Source organism: Scleropages formosus, chromosome 13 (assembly GCF_900964775.1).
Source record: "Scleropages formosus chromosome 13, fSclFor1.1, whole genome shotgun sequence".
NCBI lineage: Eukaryota > Metazoa > Chordata > Actinopteri > Osteoglossiformes > Osteoglossidae > Scleropages > Scleropages formosus.
Genome location: NC_041818.1, coordinates 29,101,420 through 29,123,141, shown reverse-complemented (window position 1 = coordinate 29,123,141; position 21,722 = coordinate 29,101,420). Strand labels below are relative to the sequence as shown.

Genomic DNA, 21,722 nt, shown 5'->3' with positions numbered 1-21,722 from the left:
GTGGCAGTCTTGTCCAGCAGGGGACGCTGCAGGAATTTGGAGCAACTTGACGTGTGTCTCTCTCGCGCGCACACACACACACACACACACACACGCAGCATTGGCATTTCACTGAAAGTGAAGCGTTCATTATTACTCGTTACTTTGTCTCACACTCGTCTCCTCCAGCATCACCAACGCTGAGCTCCTTGCACTGATTCGCCCATTCATACAGCAGGGTAATTTTCACTCTGTGTGTCCAGCATAAGCACCGTGATCAAGGGCACTGTGGCAGGAGATGGGATCCAAACCCAGCACCTGCCCACAGCAAGGCAGCAGCAGCTTTAAGCACAGCGCCACACACTGGTAGGTGCGAGTACCCACCCCGGCGCTCAGTCTTGTAGCGTGACACGCAATTTACCGTGGTGCTGGCGAGCGACTCGGGACTCGGGACTCGGAAATATGCGCGCGTGGTATTTGGCCCAAAGGCCGCGTGAACACGTGAGAAACGTGAGAGTTGGTGTCCGTTCGCCGTGTTCGGATCGCACCCCGGCAACACGGGAGAGCAGTCGGTGTGACCTACCTCAGAGAACGTGGTACGTCAATGCGTTTAATAGAAAAAAGTACACATACAAACACGGTATTTCATAATAAATAGAAAGCTCACACTGTGGCGACAAAATACCGAACAGGTAACATTAAAAAAAGCTTAAAAAATTACAGTTATAGTTTCTTTACATCGTCCCTCACAATGAACATTACTCATAATGTTGAGGACGCTTGAGAGCGGACAAGTGATCGCAGCTGCTCCTCCCGGCCCCGTGTCCAGGGTAATACTGTCCGCAGGCGGCGCGGTACCGCGCCGGTCCAGGTACGCCACAGAGTCCCTCACATCATGTAGCAGGACATCAAGGCGAGGTCTTTGAGGTCTTGGTCCGTCATGCGGTCTGAGGTGAGGACAGGGAGAGCGCCGGTCACTCATCACAGGCGAGTCACTCCCCAGTAGCAGTTACTCTCCCCGCTGCTCCAGCTCTCACTCATCAGTCCCTGTGTGTGTGCGTGCGTGCGTGCGTGCGTGCGTGTGCGTGCGCGTCTCACATGGCTGCAGACCCTCGGCAGGCCTGCGGATCACTCGCAGCCCCGGCTTCATGGGACGCGTCACTTACGGCTCCCGCTCCGATGACCCGAGCGACCGCCGTCCCTGCCGAGTCTCCCTCTGAGGCGCTTCAGGGACTTCCAGAGTTTTCCGGTTCTGGTCCCGGGCTCCGCCTCCGTGCGCGCCGTCTTCCCGTCGCCTCCGTCCCCGTCCTCGGAGTCGCTGTCCTCACGCGGGGTCCCCTCGAGAAGCCCGGCCGCCACCATCTGGCTCAGGACGTCTTCGTCCACGCGGAGCGCCTGCCTCACCGCGCCCCCTGCTGGGAGAGGCGTGCGGTGGCGGCACAGCGGACAGGCGATGGAGAGCTGCCGCCGTGTCCCGTCACCGCGCGCCGCCAGCGTGGACAGGCAGCTCTCGCAGAACGTGTGCCTGCAGTGGAGCTCGCGGGGGCACCGGGGGCCCACGTTGTATGTCCGGTAGCAGACGCTGCACTCCAGCTCTGAACGCATGTCCCGAATGCGTCACGGGTTCGAGAATGAGCTCCGGCGCGCCGACATCTCCTTTTATCAGGGAGCAGTGGGAAGGGCTCTTGCCAAACATCACACAGTAACACATGGTCAAACACCATGATGTCATCACACCGCCCCCGACTTCCTGCTGCCTTAAGGTGGAGCGGCCGAGTTCCCCGCTGCTAACGTTTAACCGACTAACCAGCTAACTAACCGACCGACTATCTAACTAACTAAACCAGCTTGGCAGTTCAACTGTGCTCATATAAGAAAGTGAGATGTGAACCAGTTACATTAATCTATCCCAGTCCGGTTTTGTCCACATCATCCCTCCAGTGGTGCTGTTGCACTCTCCTAGGTACCATGTTTTACACCAATTGTCTGCGACACTCTGGCCTTTCTTGCCCCAGTTTCCCGCGCCTCTGTGGGTTTGATGTCCATCGACCCTCGTGAAATGAAGAATCCCTCCGAGCGAGGAGGCGCTGCTCTTCGGACCACCTTCAGCTGTCGGCAGTACATTCGGAGGGGGTAGCCCCGCCCCGAGACCCACCCCCACCCCCAGTCTCAGCTGGCCGGTGGCGGTTGCGCGGTTGCGCTTCGTCGCGACGTCACCTTAGGCACGTTCGCCCCGTCAAGCCTGATGGGGGCCATTTACAGATCACAGAGTGAGACGGGTTCCAGTTGGGGCCAGTAGGTGGCGGGGTGGTTAGAAGTAGCACCTGGCAATCAGGAGAGTGCAGGTTCAAATCCCGCTCCCTGATCAAGGCAGCTATCGTGAACCGATAGCGTAAAGATGGCTCTGCTGTATGAATGGGTGAATCAGTGTAAGTCACCTTGTAGTAAAGTGTCAGGTAAGTGAATTCATGCGAGGTCTAAGTGTGTGCTCTGTGTCCGTGTTCACACACACGCCATGCTGTGCGCCGGAAACTGCTCTCAGGAGCTGCGCAAACAGGCTGGAACCTGCAACCCGCTGGTGTAAGGCAGGAGGAATGAGGAAGGAATAGAGATGCACGGTCGGTCGGGAGGGGGGGGGGAATTACTCCGTCCAAAGTCCACTGAAGGTGGACTTTCCTGGTAGTTGAGGGCAGTATACTTTTAACACTAAAATATACCATATAGTATACATCATGAAACATAAAGCATGTGTGTGTGTGTGTGTCTAGCTTGTGATGGACTGGCATCCTGTCCAGAGCAAAACCTGAATGGCCCGAGGAGTCTAGGATAGGCTGTGGACTGTTGCGACCCTACCTGGACCAGCTCTTGGTGAAAGTGAGTGTGTGACTGAAACACACACACACACACACCGCTATCCTAGCCACCCCAGATGAATGCAGTATGAGAAAGCAGGTAGCAGGGCAAGTGAAAGCAGGTTTATTGCGTAACCAGTGGCGGGGGGGGAATCAAAGCCCACGTTCACCGCAGAACGAGGAAAGACGGGAAGTGAGGAGAGAGCGAGAGTGTGTGTGTGTGTGTGTGTGTGTGTGTGTGTGTGTGTGTGTGTGTGTGTGTGTGAGAGAGCTACGGCCAGAGAGTCACGTTCGCGGCACCAATAATACGGGAAACTAACAAACAAAAAAACCCCTGTGGGGAGGGCCAGAGTCACTGTGCCCAGCACTGGGTCTGAACCCTGACTTCTGAGCTTTGACCCCTGGGGAATGTTGATTTCCTGCTGCATTTGTGGGAAAGATGTGGAAAAACCCAAATGTGCTGCCAAGGAGCTCTGGTGCCTGGGTTGGAGCCAAGGTTTCCATCCAAAGTTTACATTTACATGTGTTAATTTATCAGACACTCTTCCCCAGAATGACAAACATCTTATGGAAAATAAAAAGCGTTCATTACAGTAGCAGGAAGAGACACTTAGATACAGACGTGTGATTCTTAAGTGCAGTTTGTTTCTTTCCACCATATGAACCAACGTTCATCAGAATATCGATGATTCCTGATCACTTTCCTACAATTTTATTTTTTGAGATACACAAACATTTACATACATTAGCGGAGTAGTTGTGTAAAGGTTTATCTGGGCATCATCAGAAAGTTACGGTGCATCAACATTTACATGAACTTAAGAGATGATGGGCAAAGTGAGTCTGGAAAAGGTCAGTTTTCAGACCCTTTTAAATGTGGACAGAGATTCAGCAGTTGCGAGTGAGGGGGGGAGGTCGTTTCATCACAACGGAGCCGGAACCGAGAACCCCCGTGCTTCACCTTTCGTGCGCGGGACCACCAAGCGAGCAGAAGTAGACGAGCGAAGGAGCCTGGCCGGGGTGTAGCGCTTGATCGAGTCCTGTAAATATCTGGGATCAGTTCTGTTGATCGTTTTCTAGACAATAACCAGGGTCTTGAATTTGATCCGGGCAGCAATAGGAAACCAGTGCAGATCAACGAGTAGAGAGATACATGGGAACACTTTGGCAAGTCAAACACGACTTCTATTGCATTATTCTGTATCAGCTGTAGAGGTTTGATGGCAATAGAAGGAAGGCACACAGGAGAGAGATGCAGTATCCAGATGAGATGTCAGTATTGGCCTGGACGAGTAGTTGGGCAGAGTCAGTTGTGAGGTAAGGACGGGTCCTTCGGATGTTATGCAGAATGTATCTGCAGGTCCGGGATGTGGGTTCGATGTGCTGAGAGAAAGATAAACTTGAGTCAATCGTCACTCCCAGACTCTTAGTCGAGGAGGTAGAAAAATGAGCGAGTTGTGCAGTTTGATCGATAGATCGTGACAGGACGACAGACCAGCCGGGAGGTGAAGAATCTCTGTTTTGGAGAGGTGGAGTTGGAGGTGGTGATCAGACATCCATGAAGAGATGTCCGACAGGCAGGCAGCAATGAATGCGGAAATGTCTGATGCTCCAGGTGGAAAGGAGAGGAAGAGCTGGGTATCATCAGCATAGCAGTGGTATTTGAATCCGTGGGAGGGGATGATCAGGCCAAGGGAGGAGGTGTAGATGGAGAAGAGAAGAGGACCCAGTACCGAGCCCTGTGGGACACCGGTTGAGAGAGGCAGAGGAGAAGAACGAGAGCTCTGCCAGACCACTTGATAGGATCTGTCAGATAGGTAGGACTCAAACCAAAACAATCTTAGTGCCGCATCTTTGATCCCAAGCTGACTAAGAGAGGAGAGTAGAATCCGGTGGTCCGAGGACTAGGGGGACGGCTGTTTGTGAGCGGTGCTCATCCTGCTGGAGATGGCAAGAGCGCCAATGATATTCCCAGTCTTAGTAACACGCCAAGCACCAGGGAGATTACCGCGGTAACTGGGAGAGACGTGCAGCGATGAGGGCGAAGCAGAGGCAACGCGGCACAACACCGAGGCAGAGGGTTCGAGGCTCGACACGGATCCGTGCGCTCCTCGCCCCAGCGGCCCCGAAGAGACATCGAGAACAGAGCAGACGAGCGCGTGACGGACTACGCAGCAGGACCACGAGGGTTCGAGGGGAGCCGTTTGGAACAGGTGAGTGCGTCCAGACGCAGGACGACGCTTTGCGAACTCGGTCCTCCAGCGCAGCACAAAGACAGCGAAGAAGTTGCAAAGAAAAAGAGTCCAGTTGTTCTGTTGACATCAGTGGGCAACCGGCCCCTGTAGAGAGACAGGGGGGCATGAGGGAACACACGCACGCCCAGCATTCCCCGGTACACGAGAGGGAGCAGAGAGAGCAGCACTGTGGCGCCACCGTCCTTCTTGGTCCTCTGGCGGCCAGTGGAGCTCAGCGCCTCCGTCGCAACTCAAACTCAAAGGCGACGCGTCTCCGCCTGAGGTCCCCCTCCCCCCCCCGGTGACCAATGTGGCACAGAGGCCCTCCATGTGGATGGGGGGGGGGTCATTATTATTCATTCATTTCTTTCACACTTTACTCCAGGGTGACTGACAGCTTTGAGCCACTTACACTGATTTACCGAGCAGTTTGCGCAGCAGGGTTATTTTCTGTCAGTTCAGGGTAAGTACTTGATTAACGCTGCTGCAGCAGGAGGTGACATTCGAACCCTGGTCTTTAGACGGTGTTTCGACCTGAGCGCACTGGCTCCGACCGCTACGCCATCTGCTGGCCCTAATAAAAAATACTGACGGCCGCCTGTTTCTGTAGGACAGAGCTCCCAGCTCCCCCCTCCCCCAGCGGCCGCCTCCATGGCTGACATTCCGGGCACCGTCCAGGCCCCCGTCGCGCAGGAGGAGCTCGGGGCCGACGTGGAGTGCCCCATCTGCTACCAGGAGTACGACCAGGGGGGGAAGTGCCCCCGCATGCTGCAGTGTCTGCACGTCTTCTGCACCGAGTGCCTGCAGAGGATCCAGCTGGCGCCTCCTCACGCTGCGGAGGCCCGCGAGGCCCCGGCGATCGCGTGCCCCCTGTGCCGACACCCGACCCCCCTCGGAGCCGGCGACGCCCTCTCCTTACCCTGCAACTCGCGCATCCTGGCGCTCCTGCCGCCCCTGGCGTTCCCCGTGGCCACCGTGACCCAGCGGGTGGTGCTGTCTGTGCAAGCGACCGACTCCCGCTTCGTCATCCTGCCCACGGTGAGCCTGCGTGTGGAGCAGATGAGCGCAGCGCCCCCCGGGGGTCAGGGGTTGCAGGGGCTGCAACGGCAGCGACGGGGCCTGCTGTGCGTCCAGCTGCTCGCCGTCACCTTGTGGGTCCTCTTCGTCGTGACCTGCGTGGCTGGCGTGGTGTTCGGGCCCAAATTCTTCAAGAACTGAGAGCCAGGAGCCGTTTGGCACAGAGCCGCACGCTGACCGCTCACTGCCGCTGGGGTGCTGTGGCCAATGGCTGCGCGAGATCACGTGATCCACAGAGGATGCTGACGCTCCTTAGCGTGTTAGTCGCACGCAGGCTGCTCTCTAGCTTTGTCTTCCGTCTCACAAGCGTAAGAAGCTCACTAGTATTCCTTCTTTTTTACATTTATCCGACATGTTTCTCCAAAGCGACTTATAACGTGAAGCTACTTACAATTAACAACTTCTTTTTACGGGAGAGATTGAGGATAAGTACCTTGGTACTACAGCAGTAGGTGGGATGCGACGTTGTGACCTTCATGTCGGAAGACAGAGTTCTAACCACTGCGCTGGCGATTCTGGCCCAGGTCGGTCCGTACAGGCGGCCGAGGGCAGACGGTCCTGCGGTTGACGACGATCTCCAGTCCAAGGAGCGGAGCCTCACTGTGCCAACTGCATGTCCATCCCACCCGGATCCCAGGCTCAGATTGACAGCTTTTACTGTGTTTTGCTCCCTCTTGCATCACTTCCGAATGCGGTACTTAACCAAATTATTATTCCTCACCAACACTGTTTCTGCTCCGCGAACGCACTGCAGGAGAACCCAGCCCATTTCGGTGCAGAAACGGATCACGTTCAGCAGCAGGTTCGCGAGAGCCTACCACCCCCCCCCCCCCCCCAGAGGTCCAACGTCCTACGGTGTTCTGCTTCGGCTTCTCTGGAAAAGCCTCACGCGTTCGGGTTCTTTCCGTACACTTGCTCCTTTCAGCTAGTTCCTCAGGCACTGTGAAGCCACGAAGGCTGGAGAAAGGTCAGGGCAGGATACAGAGCAGTGCCTCACAGCCCCAGGACCCCCCGTGGCCCAAGTGGACCGTGCTGAAGTTGAAAAAGCTTCTTGTTCCACAAGATCTAGTGAGCAGCGGAACGCCATCCCTCTGCCCGTGAGTCGACACACCCCGGGGGGTGGTGCTGCAGAGCTTCTCCGGCATAAGGTAGAGCTGCTGGCCTTCAGGGTGCTGTAAATGCGACAGACGTTTGGTGCTGCGATGTGTGCGTTGTGTGTCGTGTGCTTTAATAAAGAACTCGTCCTCGTTTTCTCACCGACGAGTCTTGTCCCTTCTTTCCTACCTTGAGATGTCGCACAGCGGTCGCACAGCGTTTATGCTAGAGGGACCCGAGCTCTGATCGCATGCCAGAGCGTCGCTCGCGGTCTGTTGTGTCCACTCTAACGGGGTAAGATGCCAACAGCTTAGAGTGTGAAAAAGTCGTCCAGCACATGGAGGAGCAGGAGGACTAGGAAGACGAGGAGGACGAGGAGACGAAGAGGAGGAGGACAACAAAGACTAGGAGGACGACCACGCGAGGAGGACAAGACGACGAAGACGCGACTCTGAATCCACGAAGGGCCCCATTCCCCGCACAAGACATGCAGCGGCTGTTGGAACACGCAAGGTCGCTTTCAGACCAGCGCCCATCATCCCCACATCAGCAGAGATGTTTGTGAAGTGAGCGGACAGAAAAATTACACTGACAGCTCATTTAAAGCCCCCCCCATGTGGATTCCCATGAAAAATATTCAATGATTAACTTATAGTTTAGCATGTTATTAGCATGACAAATTGCATACATTTGTATTGCCAAAGCACTGATTATAATTCAATGATAACAGCTTCCTCTAGTTTCTCATTCTCACATTTTCCTGCAGTTAGTTGTGCTGCGTACAGTTTCATAGCGGACAAACGAAAGAGGGAGGCTACGAGGGAGAGCCTTCAAGTGCCCGAAAACTACACTACCCATAATTCCCGTCGACAACGTTCCGTAAAGTACGTGCGCTGACGTGCGACACGATCACGGAGTGGAGCGACGCTGTGTAATCTGTGCGTTTCCGACCCAGATTGTGGCAGATTTTGTGTTGATTTAGGGGCTCCGACAGCTGCCATGTGACCGCAGTGTGACAGGACGCACGACAGAGCCCACTCCCACGGCCTAACTGTATAGTGAGACTAAATAAAGACAATAAACACTAAAGAACGAGAACCGCCGGCGTAGGGACGGGTTCGACATAAAAAAAATGAGCTAATCTTAAAACCGGAGTGAAATAATTTACCAGCTTTTAATTTAAAATTCAGGAACGGAAAAGATCAAGAATGTTTGTCCGAGCAGCGAGCGGCAGTGCAGCGTCGCGCGGGCCCCTGCCGAGTGCGGCCGTTTCCCGGTAGGTTGCTAGGAGACCGGGCCTCAGCACGCGGAAACCGTTATTTAGCGCGCGACTCAGCTTCCCGCCGCCTCTCAGTTTCCTAGCGCGCGCCGCGCTTTCGGTTCCGCTCCGGCTCGAGGTGCTCTGTGTGTGTGTGTAAGAACGAGCGTTATGATATAAATTTGTCCCCAGAGTCAAGTGGTGTGAACTGTGGCTGAGTCTCTCTGTGCTCCTGCGGCCCCATCATCAATCATCCATCCCATTCCATTCCATTCCATTCGTTCCTTCCATCATCGGGGTGGCCCTTGTTTTCCCCGCCGGGCCCGGTCGGTCGGTCGGTCCCGGCGGGTCACAGTCACACAGCTTCCTCCTGCCGCGCGAGTAAGCAAAGCGGTAAACGGACAGGACAGCAGTGGTGTCCGGTTCAGCTCCTCCTCGGCAAGAGAGAACGAAATGAAACGGACTATTTTCGGGAACAGAGGAGGAGGGCGAGACGAGAGGCAGCTACGCCAGCCAGGTCCTGTTGCCTGCAGCCTGGTGGATGTGAAGCGCGCGCCCGTGAGTGAGTGAGTGAGAGAGAGAGAGAGAGAGAGAGAGAGAGAGACTCATTCTACTCTCACACTGAGCGATAGTTCCTCGGTCCACATGATTGGCATGAAGGAGAGTTTTGAGGACGTCAGGTAACCAATTACCTACAGGGTTTATCACGACACCTTGCTTGCTGAAATGAAGAGAAATGCATATACTCACATGGCAGTGGCATCGTAATGCGTTTATTTCACCTTCCGATGGTCCTTCCATGATTATAAAAATGAGTTCCAGGGTAAAATGTTCACAATAATATGATGGTGTCTTTTTTGGAGCCTGTGCTGTGGAAGCGGTAGTTGAGACCTGGCTGGAGTGACAACCAACGAGCAGTAAAAGTGTGCGCTGCTCAACCAATGAGCAGTTAGAGTGTGCGCTGCTCAACCAATGAGCAGTTAGAGTGTGCGCTGCTCAGCCAATGAGCAGCTGCCCGGTGGGTTGTTGTATCTCGATGTCTCTGGTTGGCGGTGGCGGGAGAAGCGCTTCACTGCTCACCCGAGTGTGGTGAACGTTGCAGTGCTCTGATTATACTCATTGCGTCTCTAGTGATATTTATTGAAAATCAATTGTATGTAATACTTTGTTTATCTCAGTGCACCACCACAGTGCCTTCCATAGTCAGTGGGCAGCACCATGTTCTAGTGCTTGAAGGGAAATATGCACTGTAATTATTGCTCATTTGAATATGCAAATAACACGGCAGTTATACATTATTAATCCTCGTGGGGAAATCCAAAGGCATGGGATGGATCCAACTCGCCTTTTCCGCACCATCCAGTCCAGGTGCTGTCCACAGTTCCGACGTGTCCACCTTTATGATGCCAGTTAGCTTGTTATTTTGTTCATTATGTTTCAAATTATGCTAGTATGATTGGAAAACTTAGTTTCGGAGCTAGAAATGTTTTGTTTTTTTTTTTTTGGATTAAAAATTAGACTGTTTTTGGTTTGGGAGCAAATTGACAGTACTGAATGCAATGCATAGTAAGGAATTCGTATCATAATGTGAGTCTTCACTCCATAATAACTCCTCCAGTGAACATGTAAGAGAGATTTTGTATAACACTGCAGTTGAACTGCCCGAGGTCATTGTATGTGCATGAGCTGGACATAATCGTTTACCTGAGCAGGTGGTGTTTGTTTACCTGGGGGAATCATGGCAGTGAGAAGGACATTGACTTCGTTTTCCCCCTCGGTGCCCATCCGTCCATATGTCCATATGTCCAGCCATACCTCCGCTCCCCCTTTTTCTGGTTGAGCTGTAAACATATAGATCTGCAGAAAAGGTAGAAATGCAGAGGGATTCTCTGCTTTCTCCTTAACCTGTTGTTTTATTCACTCTCCATCTCTCGCTCCTGCGGTGCAGCTCCAGTGCTCTGTCCCACAATGCAGGAGGTGCTGCTGGAGAAGGCGCTTGTCAGCAATGACGCTGGCAGCAGGCTGGTGACTGAAGAGAACCCTCCTAACCCGGTAGGATGTCACTCCGTTGTTTTCGTGCTCAGTGTCCTTGCATTGCTCTCTTGGTTTGGACGGTCTTTAGAGCCCCGTGTTGATGATGTTTAACCTTGCTAACATCAGTTTGGCATGAGCGGCAGCTGGAAAGAAAAAGCCAGCCTTTTCCAGACATGAATCCAGGTTTAGTCGCTTGCATATCATCTTCGTGTGACATCCACCTATTTGTTCTGCGTCAACGCCCCTCCGCAGTGCTTTTGGAGTGTAAGCAGCCTTTCTTGTCCCTCTTCTTTTTCCCCTTTCTGAATTAAATCCACTTAAAACACTCAGAAATATACATCTCCACATTTGTATAAGTAACAAGATAATTAAACGGGATCACTCTCCCAAAAAACCATCAGAGTGCAAAAAAGTACTGTCTTGTCCCTCTCGCGCCAGGAGTCCATGTCCTTTGCTGTGAACATGTTTAAGGGGCACATCAGCACTGCACAGGTGTTTCCCTTCCCCTCAGGTGAGTGCTGCGCCGCGGTGGTGCACGGCCCTTTCTCTCCACCTTGATTCGTTGCAATTTTGGCCTTTCCTTTGCATCCTACACGTGTGCATTGGTGTGTTTCAGTTCTGAATGAAGAGCAGACTCAGTTCCTCAGAGCGCTGGTGGGGCCTATCTCCAGATTTTTTGATGTAAGCCCTTTGCATTTTGATGTTTTTGTGTATTTGAGTAGCCTGTTAAGAAGTAAATGACCACAAGGACACATCGTTGGGTAATGACTCCGATGTGAACTGAAGGTGCCCGGTCTTTCCTGCCCCCTGCCTCCTTCCGGTCCGTGTAGGAGGTGAACAACCCGATGAAGAACGACGAGCTGGAGCAGGTGGAGGAGAGCACCTTGCAGGGCCTCAAGGAGATGGGGGCCTTTGGCCTTCAGGTGCCTGCCGATCTTGGCGGCCTGGGCCTTAGCAACACTCAGGTGTGAGAGGTAGCGCTGCACACTGAGCTCTTCTCGGCACGCAGCACTAGAGCAGCCGGAGTGACCCTTCGTGCTTCTGACCCCCTACACAGTATGCCCGGCTCGTGGAGATTGTGGGCATGCACGACCTCGGCGTGGCCATTACCCTGGGTGCCCACCAGTCCATCGGCTTCAAAGGCATCCTGCTGTTCGGCAGCCAAGTCCAGAAGGAGAAGTACCTGCCCAGGCTGGCTTCAGGTGGGACCACCGGTGGCAGCAGAGCTCTGCCTCATGTTGGTGTGTCGATGCACCTGCGTGCTGCCGATTGCTGCCGATTGCTCCCTCCGCGCTGATCCTGTGTGTTTGATCTGTGTCATGTGACGCTTCAGTGAATCTATTGCTTGTGTAAGACCTGCAGGCCCTCCTTCCCGCTGTAGGAGAAACCATCGCTGCCTTCTGTCTCACGGAGCCAGCGAGTGGCACTGATGGAGCCTCCATGAGAACCAGGGCCATCCACTCCTCCTGTGGCCAGTATTACACCCTCAACGGGGGCAAGATTTGGATCAGGTAAATGCCAGCACGTGCACACGGCCTCGCTCCACTGCTGTTCCACAATGCGCTTTGTAGAACCTACTCAGCACTCGCACCTCTTGCTTTATGAAGGCGATTTATTCCTTGAGACGTGGTGAAACTCTGAAAACTGAATTCCCATTAATTCTTTTGGGGGGGAATTACAGGTGGTTCTTTGTTTCTGAAAATAATGGTTAAAGCTCAGGCACTTGCTGCAGTACTTTGAGCTGCTAAGCTATTTGGGCCGTATAACCCAATGCTGCAAGAAGATGTGGGTTTTGAGTATTTCTCTTTGTTAAGACAGTAGCTAAGGGTCATACAAACAGTTCTTTTCAGTATTTTCTTTCCAAAATGAAAATGTAGAACTTCAAAAAATTACAACTTGAGGTGAACTTTGAATAGTGACAATCTGTATAACAGAGCGTTTGAATTGTTGTAGCCACTTCACTTTGGCTGCCTGTTCTCTCATTTCCACCAGGTGGTGCAGTAGATAAAGTGAATCTTTTCTTCCTCTATTATCCCCCCCTCCTGCCAGCAATGGAGGCCTTGCTGAGATATTCACGGTTTTTGCAAAGACACCAGTGTTGGATGAGAAGACTGGGGACATAAAGGACAGGATCACTGCCTTTATTGTGGAGCGAAGCTTCGGTGGAGTCACAAAGTGAGACGAGGGGGTGTGGAGGGGCCATGACGAGGGGATGTGTGCGACTAGGGGGTCCAACAGGCTGGCTGAGAGGCAGCGAAGCCCTGGACACAAAGTGGCTCTGTGTGAAAAGTGCTGGACACTTAGTGAGGACTTCTTCCTTGTGTCCCAGTGTAGATGTGTGTGAGCAGAGAGTCCATGAGAGCCTGGAAGACAGAAATATCTGATTATTTGCAGACCTTTGCTGTGATTTGTGACGCTGTGAACTTTTTGAGCTTCACTTTATGCCGTGAAAACCAGCTGTTCCGGTTTTGGGCAGTTTTCCTCACTGGGATAGTTATTTGCTATGTGTCTCTGTCTCCAGGGCCTTGAAGTCCACTTCACCTGTGGCACTGCAGTAGTCTGTATATCATATGACTGTCTTCCACATCTTTACACTTGATGCTCTTCTTCTTTTAAACTGCATGCTCTTACTACACACTTTTTTCACCTCACCCTCTCGGTTTCCCTCCTTCCATTGTTTTCTTTCTTTACCCAGTGGTCCACCAATGAGGAAGATGGGAATCAAGGCCTCCAACACAGCGGAGGTGTACTTTGAGAACGTACGCGTGCCGGCCGAGTGCGTGTTAGGCGAAGTGGGCGGCGGTTTCAAGGTGGCCATGAGCGTGCTCACCAACGGGCGCTCGGGCATCGCCGCGGCACTCTCCGGCACCATGAAGGGGGTCATTGCCAAGGCGGTAGGTCTCTGTCATTCTTTCTCCATCTCTCCTTCTAGTTACTGTGTGTGGAGAAGGTGAGGTTGCAGTCGAACTCTTGCGCAGGGATTGACTGGTAGGGAACATGATTTTTCGCTGCGATGTACGTCGCTTTGGGGTAAAGCGTCTGCTAAATAAATAAATGTAAACGTCAACGTGCTCTGATAAAATTTTCGTATGTGATGTAGCCTGTTGTGCAAACATTAAGCTTATTTCACGGGTGACTACCATCATTTTGTATACATTGCAAGATCGATGAAGGGGTTGTCTCTCCATCCCTCTTAGCTTGCATTTTGCACGTTTTCCTCTCTTAACATCTTTTTGCTTTTTCTGACGTTCAGTTCATCTTAATATAACTCTCTCTTCCCTATCTGCCTCTGTGCTGCCTGGGTTCACTTCGTTCAGGGGAACTCCCACGAATCAAACTGTTCTCGTCTCGGCGCTGTTTCCTGTGTGTGGGCAGTCCCCCGTTGATCCTTCTTCACACTGCACACAGACAAAACTTTGTTTTTTATTCAGCATGCTGGCATCTCATTTGCAGTTATGTTTAGAAGGGTGCACACTCCTACGGAGGCCTTTTGCTAATGATCCCAGAGGTTGATAATGTTTGTTGTTGACATTTTCCCTGACACCCTGGAAGGAGACTGGTGATGGGTAGGAGGTTTTTTCACTAGCTGTCCATCAGTGGCACTGAGCCTCTTTGATACCCCTGTGTCTCTCAGGTAGACCATGCTGCTGGCAAAACCCAGTTCGGGAGCAAGATCCAAAACAGTGGAGCAGTACAGGAGAAGGTGGCCCGCATGGCTGTGCTACAGTATGTCACGGAGGTCAGCAGCCCTTTCAATTAAACCTGGCCTCTTCCCCTGCTTTCCCCTGTCGGAGCAGGACACATTCACATTTCACAGTGTGAACACTAATAAAGAAAGTGACTTGTATTCTTGTTTAAAGTGATCAGGCACATCCAGTTTTTTCAGCTCTTTGTGTCAAGAACAAGACACAAAGCAGCAAATCTAGTGCCTCTAGACATTTGTATAGAACCATGTGAAAGAATGTCAATTAATGAGCCTTGATTCTCCTCCTTCAGTCAATGGCCTACATGGTCAGTGCCAACATGGACGGTGGCTCTGCGGAGTTCCACGTTGAAGCCGCCATCAGCAAGATTTTTGCCTCTGTGAGTAGTGCTTTCTGCCTCCTCCTGAATGCCATCACATCACAGACGGGCAGTAACGTAACATTTTGACATCCCTCCCAGAAAGTGTCAGACCCTGCTGGAGGAATCAGGTTGAAAGGAAAGAAACAGGCTACAGAAAAGTGGGAAGGAATTGCGTTATGGCCCAAAAGGAAGGAATCGGGTTATGGGAAAGAGACAAGGAATCAGATTATGGACCTGTGGCAAAGAATAAGGTTACAGACCCATGGGAAGGAATCGGGTTATGGACACATGGGAAGGAACTGGGTTCCAGACTGGCGGGAAAGGTTTGGGTTATGGACCCCTGGGAAGGAATCTGGTTATGGACTAATGGGAAGGAATCAGGTTACAGACCCGTGGGAAAGAATTGGATTACAAGTAGGAGGGAAAGATTCGGGTGGGAAGAAACTGAGTTGCAGCAGGCAAAGCTGTAGTGGATGAAAAAAAGTCACAACAATGAGTGAAATAAACAGTTTCTTATCAGGCTGTGGCTTTCTAATCAAGAGGGTGTTATCGTGGAGTTTCGCTTGAGGTAAAGAGCTACGATCTGCAAAAAGAGCTGAGCAACAGCGGGCACCAGGATGTTCTTATTTTATCTGCTGTCTGTGCAAACTCAGAACTGTACAAAAGGAGAACTGATTCCAGGAACTCTGTGTTTTCCTCTTTCTGAGCACAGTTTGCTCTTGTAAATGGTTTGAAATGTTTGTCACATTACAGACTGATTATGTGAACAAGTGAAAAATATGTACCTTCTTATGTTACCTCTGATGTGATGCGTCAAGGACTCAGTAAAGCAAAACTCTTTTTGACAGCAGTTCTCTTCTTGGCCAGGGGACAGCTGGTAACGTAGTGGTTAGAGCTACTGCCTTTGGACCCAAAGGTTGCAGGCTTGAGCCTCACATCCGGCCGTAGTACCCTTGAGCAAGGTACTTACCTTAAATTGCGCCGGTAAAATTACCCAGTTGTATAAATGGGTAAATAATTGTAACCTCAACACTGTAAGTCGTTTTGGAGAAAAGCGTCAGCTAAATGAATAAATGTAAATGGTCAGTGATTTAGTTCCCATCACTGGACATTCAGGGCATGTCCTGTGGTTTTTCGAAAGGGTAAATCTGGTCGTCCCAGAGCAGCGTACTGCAAACTGACCATGAACACGAGGCTTAGGAGCATGTTGCGAAGCGGGGGATGCCCAGTGCAAATTGTGGAAATGGTTATTTCTTTGCTACTTTAGAGATACACCACAGACACAGCACCAAATCAAACCGGTATTACTGCTTCATTTACGAGAGATGCTACCAACAAAATGTTTGTACATCGAATGGGACCCGGCACAGTCCAGGGGCTCCTCGTGAATTCTGTGCGCAGATGCTCATGTATTGTGCGCCTTTGTGTTCGCTCTGACATGAACAGTCATTTCGGAGGAGTTGGTATGCTACATGTGTCATGCTGGTGTGTCGATATGCTACATACATACACAGTGTAAGGAGACACAAGCCTTTGGTGCTGTTGAAACGTGAATGTTTTTGAAGGTTGTGCCTGTTGGTGGCATGGCGGTGTGTGGTCACCCCTGCGGTTCAGCCCTCGTGTTCTCTGTCGACAGGAAGCTGCCTGGGCCGTGACTGACGAGTGCATACAGATCATGGGAGGAGCAGGCTTCATGCAGGTGAGAGCGCTGGTGAGCCCAGGAGAGTCCCGTAACCAGGGGGCCTCGACTCCGGGCTGTTTTGCCTTTTCAGCAAATCCAAGTAGTCAGCTGGGGAAGTCCTGTTGGGACTGTGTGGGAGAACCTTGGGTGTGAGTGCAATTATTTAGGCTGGTAGTGGAGGGCGACACAGTGGTGCAGTGGGTAGCGCTAGTACTTCACAGTGCTTGAGGTATATGCTCAAACGTGGGTTCGAATCCATCTTGGTCTGTGGAGTTTGTATGTTCTCGCTGTGTTCCACCGGGTTTCCTCCATGCTCCAGGGACATGCTGTTCAGGTTCCCCCATAGTGTGTGTGTGTGTGTGTGTGTGTGTGTGTGTGTGTGTGTGTGTGTGTGTGTGTTCCACTGATGTATGGATGAGTGACCCAGTGTAAGTAGTGTATCTAACAGTGTTAAGTCACTGCGGTAAATAAGGTGTGTGGGCTAGTAACACTACATAGAGTTCATTGGAAGTCACTTTGGAGAAAAGTGTCTGCTAAATGAATAAATGTAAATATGTAAGTGTGTGTGTGTGTGTGTGTGTGTGTGTGTGTGTGTGTGTGTGTGTGTGTGTTACACTGCCCTGCTGTGCAGATGTACGAATGACTGTAGGTACTGTACCGTACTGTATCGAATGCTGTAGGTCACCTTGGATTTAAAGGAGTCAGATGAACACTGCTGAATAATTATTGTAAATCACTTTGTAGAAAAGTGTCTGATAAATATAGATATGGAGCACAGGCTCGAACCCTGATGAAAAGTGTTCGAGTACCAGTCGAACCCTGCACTGTCACAACAGACCTGTCCCACCGACCGACTCGCGGCGGTTTCCTTTTCCCTTCAGCACTCATTCCGCTGACACTCGTGTGTTGTGTGGTTTCCAAGCCCTGACGTGAGTTTCTGTTCACACACGGTCGAGGCGCGGTGCACAAGAGCGCGTCTCCATGGAAACGGCATCATTCCGAGACAGCGGGGGTTGCTGCTGGGGTGGTGGAAATGACGGTGCGAGGGTGACAGCATGGTGAGAAGGGACCGCACACCTTACCGTGTGTCCTGAGCGCTACAGAGATGTAGGTCAACTTGACCATGAATAATGAGCCTTTGGTCACAGCTCTGGTCATTTGTGTTTGTGGCGGAACACTCGCACCTTCCAGTCATCGCAAAAAACACTTGCTGGTGAAAAATCCTCACAGAGACAGCCTCGGGGTGTGTGTGTGTGCGTGCGTGCGTGCGTGCGTGCGTGCGTGCGTGCGTGCGTGCACGTGCGCCCGCTTGCACCTTTGCCTGTCATCTTGAACAGCAGGTGATGTAACGCTGAAGAACATGGAAAAGTAACCTGAAGGATGGTGGTTCAAACCCATTCCTCACTCCTGTTGTTGTTCCCTTGATCACGCTACTTGGACTGAACTGATAGAGTAAAAATTACCCTGCTGTATAAATGGGTCAAATAGTAGATGTTACTTTGCAAAAGTTGTCAACTGTGCAGCAAATATGCTAATAATAAGAATAATAATAATGGTAATAATAATCGTAGTTATTATGCATGCGTTCGCTCAGGACTCGGGTGTGGAGAGAGTGATGAGGGATCTGCGGATCTTCCGTATCGTCGAAGGGACCAACGACATCCTGCGGCTCTTTGTGGCTCTCAGCGGGCTCCAGGTACGACCGGAGGAGAGCTTTGACCGCACACCCGCTAACCATGTGAACTCAGCTTCAGGCTCTCTCATCTCACACATTCTTGTCGTCGTGCTGTGTGTGTTTTTGGGAAGTAACACGAGTCGGGCGCGTGTCGCTCCGTGCAGCGCTGCTCCGCGTCCCGGCCGAGCGGGTATAACTACGCACGCTTGTGCTGGGGAACGCGTGGCGCCAGAGGGATGCGGGGTCACGCCTCCTCCACACTCTCCGTGTCCTTGCCCTTCCTGCCAGTCAGTCGTGCCGAAACGACTTCATAAGTGAAGCGTACTTGTTATGTGTGATGAAGGTCGGATGTGTGTTTGCTGCCTGTGTGCCGGTGTATGTTGCCTGTCAACAGAGCGCAGGAGCCGAACTGAAGGTCCTGCAGAGGGCACTGAGGAGGCCGCTGTGCCACGCCGGGCTGCTGACCAGGGAGATCGGCAGGAGGGCCAAGAGGTCTCAGAGCCGCTGTGCACGCAGAGACACATCCACACACACGCACAAACATGCAGTCTTCTCAGTCCTGTGTGTGAAGCCCTCTCTGTTATCACTGTGTTGCAACCCTTGTCGGACTGGAACAGTGGTGAGCGAGCGAAGCTGTGAGGTGAAACCCTGACACAGTGACTCCCTGCCCCCCTCCCCCTTACCCCCCAACCCCTGCAGGAAGGCGGGCCTCGGACCGGGACGGACCCTTCAGGGAGCTGTGCACCCGGCGCTGTCGGCCAGCGGCGCGCTGGTGAGCGAGTGCACCTGGGGGTGGTGGGGGGGGCGTCTCCTGAAAGAGGGTCAGAGAGGCGGTAATTAGCACGGTAACACACCGACTCCTACATTACTTTGACTGTTACTTTTCCTGAAGACTTCACCGGAACCCACGCATTAACGGCCTGTAATTTACTGTGATTTTGTGGTCAAAGTGACCCATGGGGGGACGAACAGACAAGTTACAAACACACTTGCCGGTGCCTGGTGTGTTTGTAAGTGGACGACTCAGTGTTCTGTAAACACACATGAACCATGCTAATCCTGGTAATACCATGGTAGCCGTGCACGCTGCCGGAGTGTGATTTGTGGTCCTCTGGTTCCCGAACCCGGCAGGCAGCGAAAGCCATAGAGCGTTTTGGAGGCGTCGTTGAGGACCTGCTTCTCAAGCACGGCAAACAGATCACAGGTAAGGTCATGGGTGTGTGCGTGTGCGCTCACTTTGGTCACGTTGTGGCTGCTCTACACCGATGTCCTGCGCTCTGGTTGCGATCAGCTATGTGTGTTGTGCTCTCCTCACTAACACACACTGTCACCCTGTGGTTGCAGATGAGCACTTCGTTCTCAAGAGAGTGGCTGATTGCGCCATTGACCTCTACGCCATGACGGTCGTCCTGTCCAGGTACCCAATGTACGCACGCACGCACGCACGCACACTGCTTGGCTCTCAGCTCTCCTCCTGAATGCCCCTCTGTCCCGCAGGGCGTCTCGCTCCCTCAGTCTGGCTCTTCCGTCCAGCCAACACGAGAAGGTGCTGTGTGAGACGTGGTGTCTCGAGGTGAGCGCACCGTGCGAATAGCTGACCGAAGGCGTGTTGCCCCCTGCAGGCTGGACGCAGACCGATTAAAACGGACCCGCTACCTCTTCTTTCCCAACCTCGTCCTGCTCAACGTCTCTTCCCACTCTGTGCGTCCCTCATCCTCGCTGTCCTGCTCAGGCTCACGAGAGGATCCTGCGGGACCTGAAGGCTCTGGGCTCCAGCAACTCCAGGGGGCTCCTCAGCAACGTGCGGGACATCTCGGCGGCCGTGCTCCGGCATGGGGGCGTGGCCTCCATGCACCCTCTGGGCTTCTGAGCGCCGCTGCCCAAAGTGTCCACTGGCAGACAAAGCCCTGGTGGACATGGAGGAGCTTCTGCATCTGGTGCTTCATTCTCTGCTTGCAGGAAGAGATGCTGCTCTCCGTCAGCGCATTGCTTTCTCTACTGTCCATCTGTTCCTTTGCTATCCTCCATGTCCATCCCCCCCGTCCCCCACATGTGTGGTGGTCTTTGGTGGTGTTTCATGCTCTGGAGAAGGTGTGTGTGTGTGCGTGCGTGCGTGCGTGCGTGCGTGCAAACCTTTACCACAGGGCTTGTGCTGTAGCACTTGATCTTTTCTATACACGAACATGTGTCTGCGTGCAGCTTCCGGTTTATTATAGTTGCCTCTGAAATTCCAGTATTGATGTCGACCAAATCGGTCAAGGTCCTGTGAAGTGGTGCATTCTGGGACAGCTGTCTGCAGCAGCCCCCCCCCCCCCCCCCCCCCCCCTCCCCAGTCATCTGAAGGGCTTCTGTCCTCTGTACTTGAATGCTGTCACACTATTGTGGTCAATAAAGGTCTCACTGCAATCATGTCTATTGTGTGTGTGTGTGTGTGTGTGTGTGTGTGTGTGTGTGTGTGTGTGTGTGTGTGTGTGTGTGTGCGTGTGTGTGTATGTACTGTACCCTTGGGGGTCACAGGGGCGGTCCACATTGCACACCTGTCAACAGCCCTCTGTGGCCCCCAGTGTCGTTTTCGTCCACAGTCCCCTGTTGGTGACACCGCTGTGAGAGACAGCAGCCTGAGGAGGTGCGTTAACCACGTCCCTCACTCCGCTATGAAATGCCAGGATGCCTTGTTGTTTTGCCTCAAATACCCTCAGAAATTCCCCTGCTCTACAGCAGAGATGCTGTGCGCTGTCACACATATACACAAAAGCAAGCGCACGCACGCACACACACACAGAGGTGCAAATGTGAGAGAATTTTGCTGGTACCAGGAAATACCCAGCTGACTGCAGCTCTGTGGAATTTTCTTGTTTTTCACATATGACCAGGTTGAAAAAGCCACACACACACACACACACACACACACACACACACACACACAGAGACAGCACTGAATTCATTGCTTTGCTGTCTCCTCCTGGACTCTCAGCAACTCATGTAACCTGTGATGTCATTAGTACATGTTTGTCCTGCTGGATCCTGTCCTGTAACCTGCACAATAAAAAACAGTAATAATAGTAACTTGGGAAGGACACGGGGGGGGGCCAGTGGTGTAAAAGTGCTGATCAGCAGTCCTGAAATGAGGAACTTCAGTCTCTTCCAGAAAAACACGGTCTCCGCATGAAGGTGAATGATAAACAGAAATTAATTTGATGCAGAATTAGTCATAATTAGTAGAGTACTTATGAAACACATGAGAACCAATTGCCAACATGTGGCCAGTTTTATGAGTTCCTAGGATCTCGTGTGTCTGTGTGTGTGTCTGTGTGTGTGTCTGTGTGTGTCTGCAAGGTTCCTCTTGACTTTGTGTCTGTGTGCAGCTGAACTGCAGGAGGCAGCCCAGCTATGGAGGAGACACACATCCGCAGGCCCGTTGTTACACACACACAATCCCTCTCGTGTCTCTCGCGTCCTTCACCCTCAGCACCTCACGGAGCGTCTGGATCCCAAACTACAGTCCGTTGCGCTGCCCGGTCCTCCCTACGTCATCATTGACTACCAGCCAGCTTCCACCTGCGGTCACCTTTCCGGAAGGTTCTACATTGATGTTTATGTTTACTGTTGTACCAGACGTCTCCCTCCAAAAGTAAACAGCTCACAAGGTGCAGACAGATGGAAGCTGAGGGCGGCGAAGGGTCCTGCTATTGTACCCTGGGGGAGGGGGGGGTCCAGTCTGGCTCAGCTAGGAGGCCGTGGGTGAGTAAACGGTGTAAACTGTGCTAAGTCA

General features: G+C 52.3%; 3 protein-coding genes across 11 annotated transcripts; 2 read left to right on the top strand and 1 right to left on the bottom strand.

Annotated features, from left to right (window-relative positions):
• Nucleotides 1-559: 559 nt before the first annotated feature.
• Nucleotides 560-1,953, bottom strand: LOC114912104 (RING finger protein 227). Its single transcript, XM_029257326.1, has 2 exons — nt 1,146-1,953; nt 560-926 (listed from the first exon to the last, which is right to left on the bottom strand). The coding sequence occupies exons 1-2, from the start codon at nt 1,582-1,584 to the stop codon at nt 868-870; spliced, it is 498 nt and encodes a 165-aa protein (XP_029113159.1). The 5' UTR covers nt 1,585-1,953; the 3' UTR covers nt 560-867.
• Nucleotides 1,954-5,409: 3,456 nt separating this feature from the next.
• Nucleotides 5,410-7,901, top strand: LOC108923153 (E3 ubiquitin-protein ligase RNF183). The gene has a single exon (XM_029257325.1). It carries the CDS (start codon nt 5,717-5,719, stop codon nt 6,281-6,283), a length of 567 nt encoding a protein of 188 aa, XP_029113158.1. The 5' UTR covers nt 5,410-5,716; the 3' UTR covers nt 6,284-7,901.
• A 116-nt stretch (nt 7,902-8,017) lies between these two features.
• acadvl (acyl-CoA dehydrogenase very long chain) lies at nt 8,018-20,268 on the top strand. Of its 9 annotated transcripts, none has more exons than XM_018733722.2 (19): nt 9,066-9,863; nt 10,444-10,547; nt 10,968-11,040; nt 11,146-11,210; nt 11,360-11,494; nt 11,587-11,731; nt 11,911-12,040; nt 12,579-12,704; nt 13,225-13,423; nt 14,164-14,268; nt 14,526-14,612; nt 16,231-16,293; nt 17,870-17,971; nt 18,345-18,442; nt 18,650-18,722; nt 19,082-19,154; nt 19,295-19,367; nt 19,448-19,523; nt 19,683-19,900. In XM_018733722.2, exons 1-19 carry the CDS (start codon nt 9,821-9,823, stop codon nt 19,818-19,820), a joined length of 1,908 nt encoding a protein of 635 aa, XP_018589238.1. In that variant the 5' UTR covers nt 9,066-9,820; the 3' UTR covers nt 19,821-19,900. The 9 variants fall into 9 exon arrangements, with proteins under 9 accessions (XP_018589234.1, XP_018589232.1, XP_018589233.1 ...); XM_018733723.2 differs by having other exon boundaries at nt 19,448-19,496; nt 19,573-19,792; XM_018733718.2 differs by lacking the exons at nt 9,066-9,863; nt 19,448-19,523 and adding an exon at nt 8,018-8,175 and having other exon boundaries at nt 19,573-20,268.
• The last annotated feature ends 1,454 nt before the right edge of the window (nt 20,269-21,722 follow it).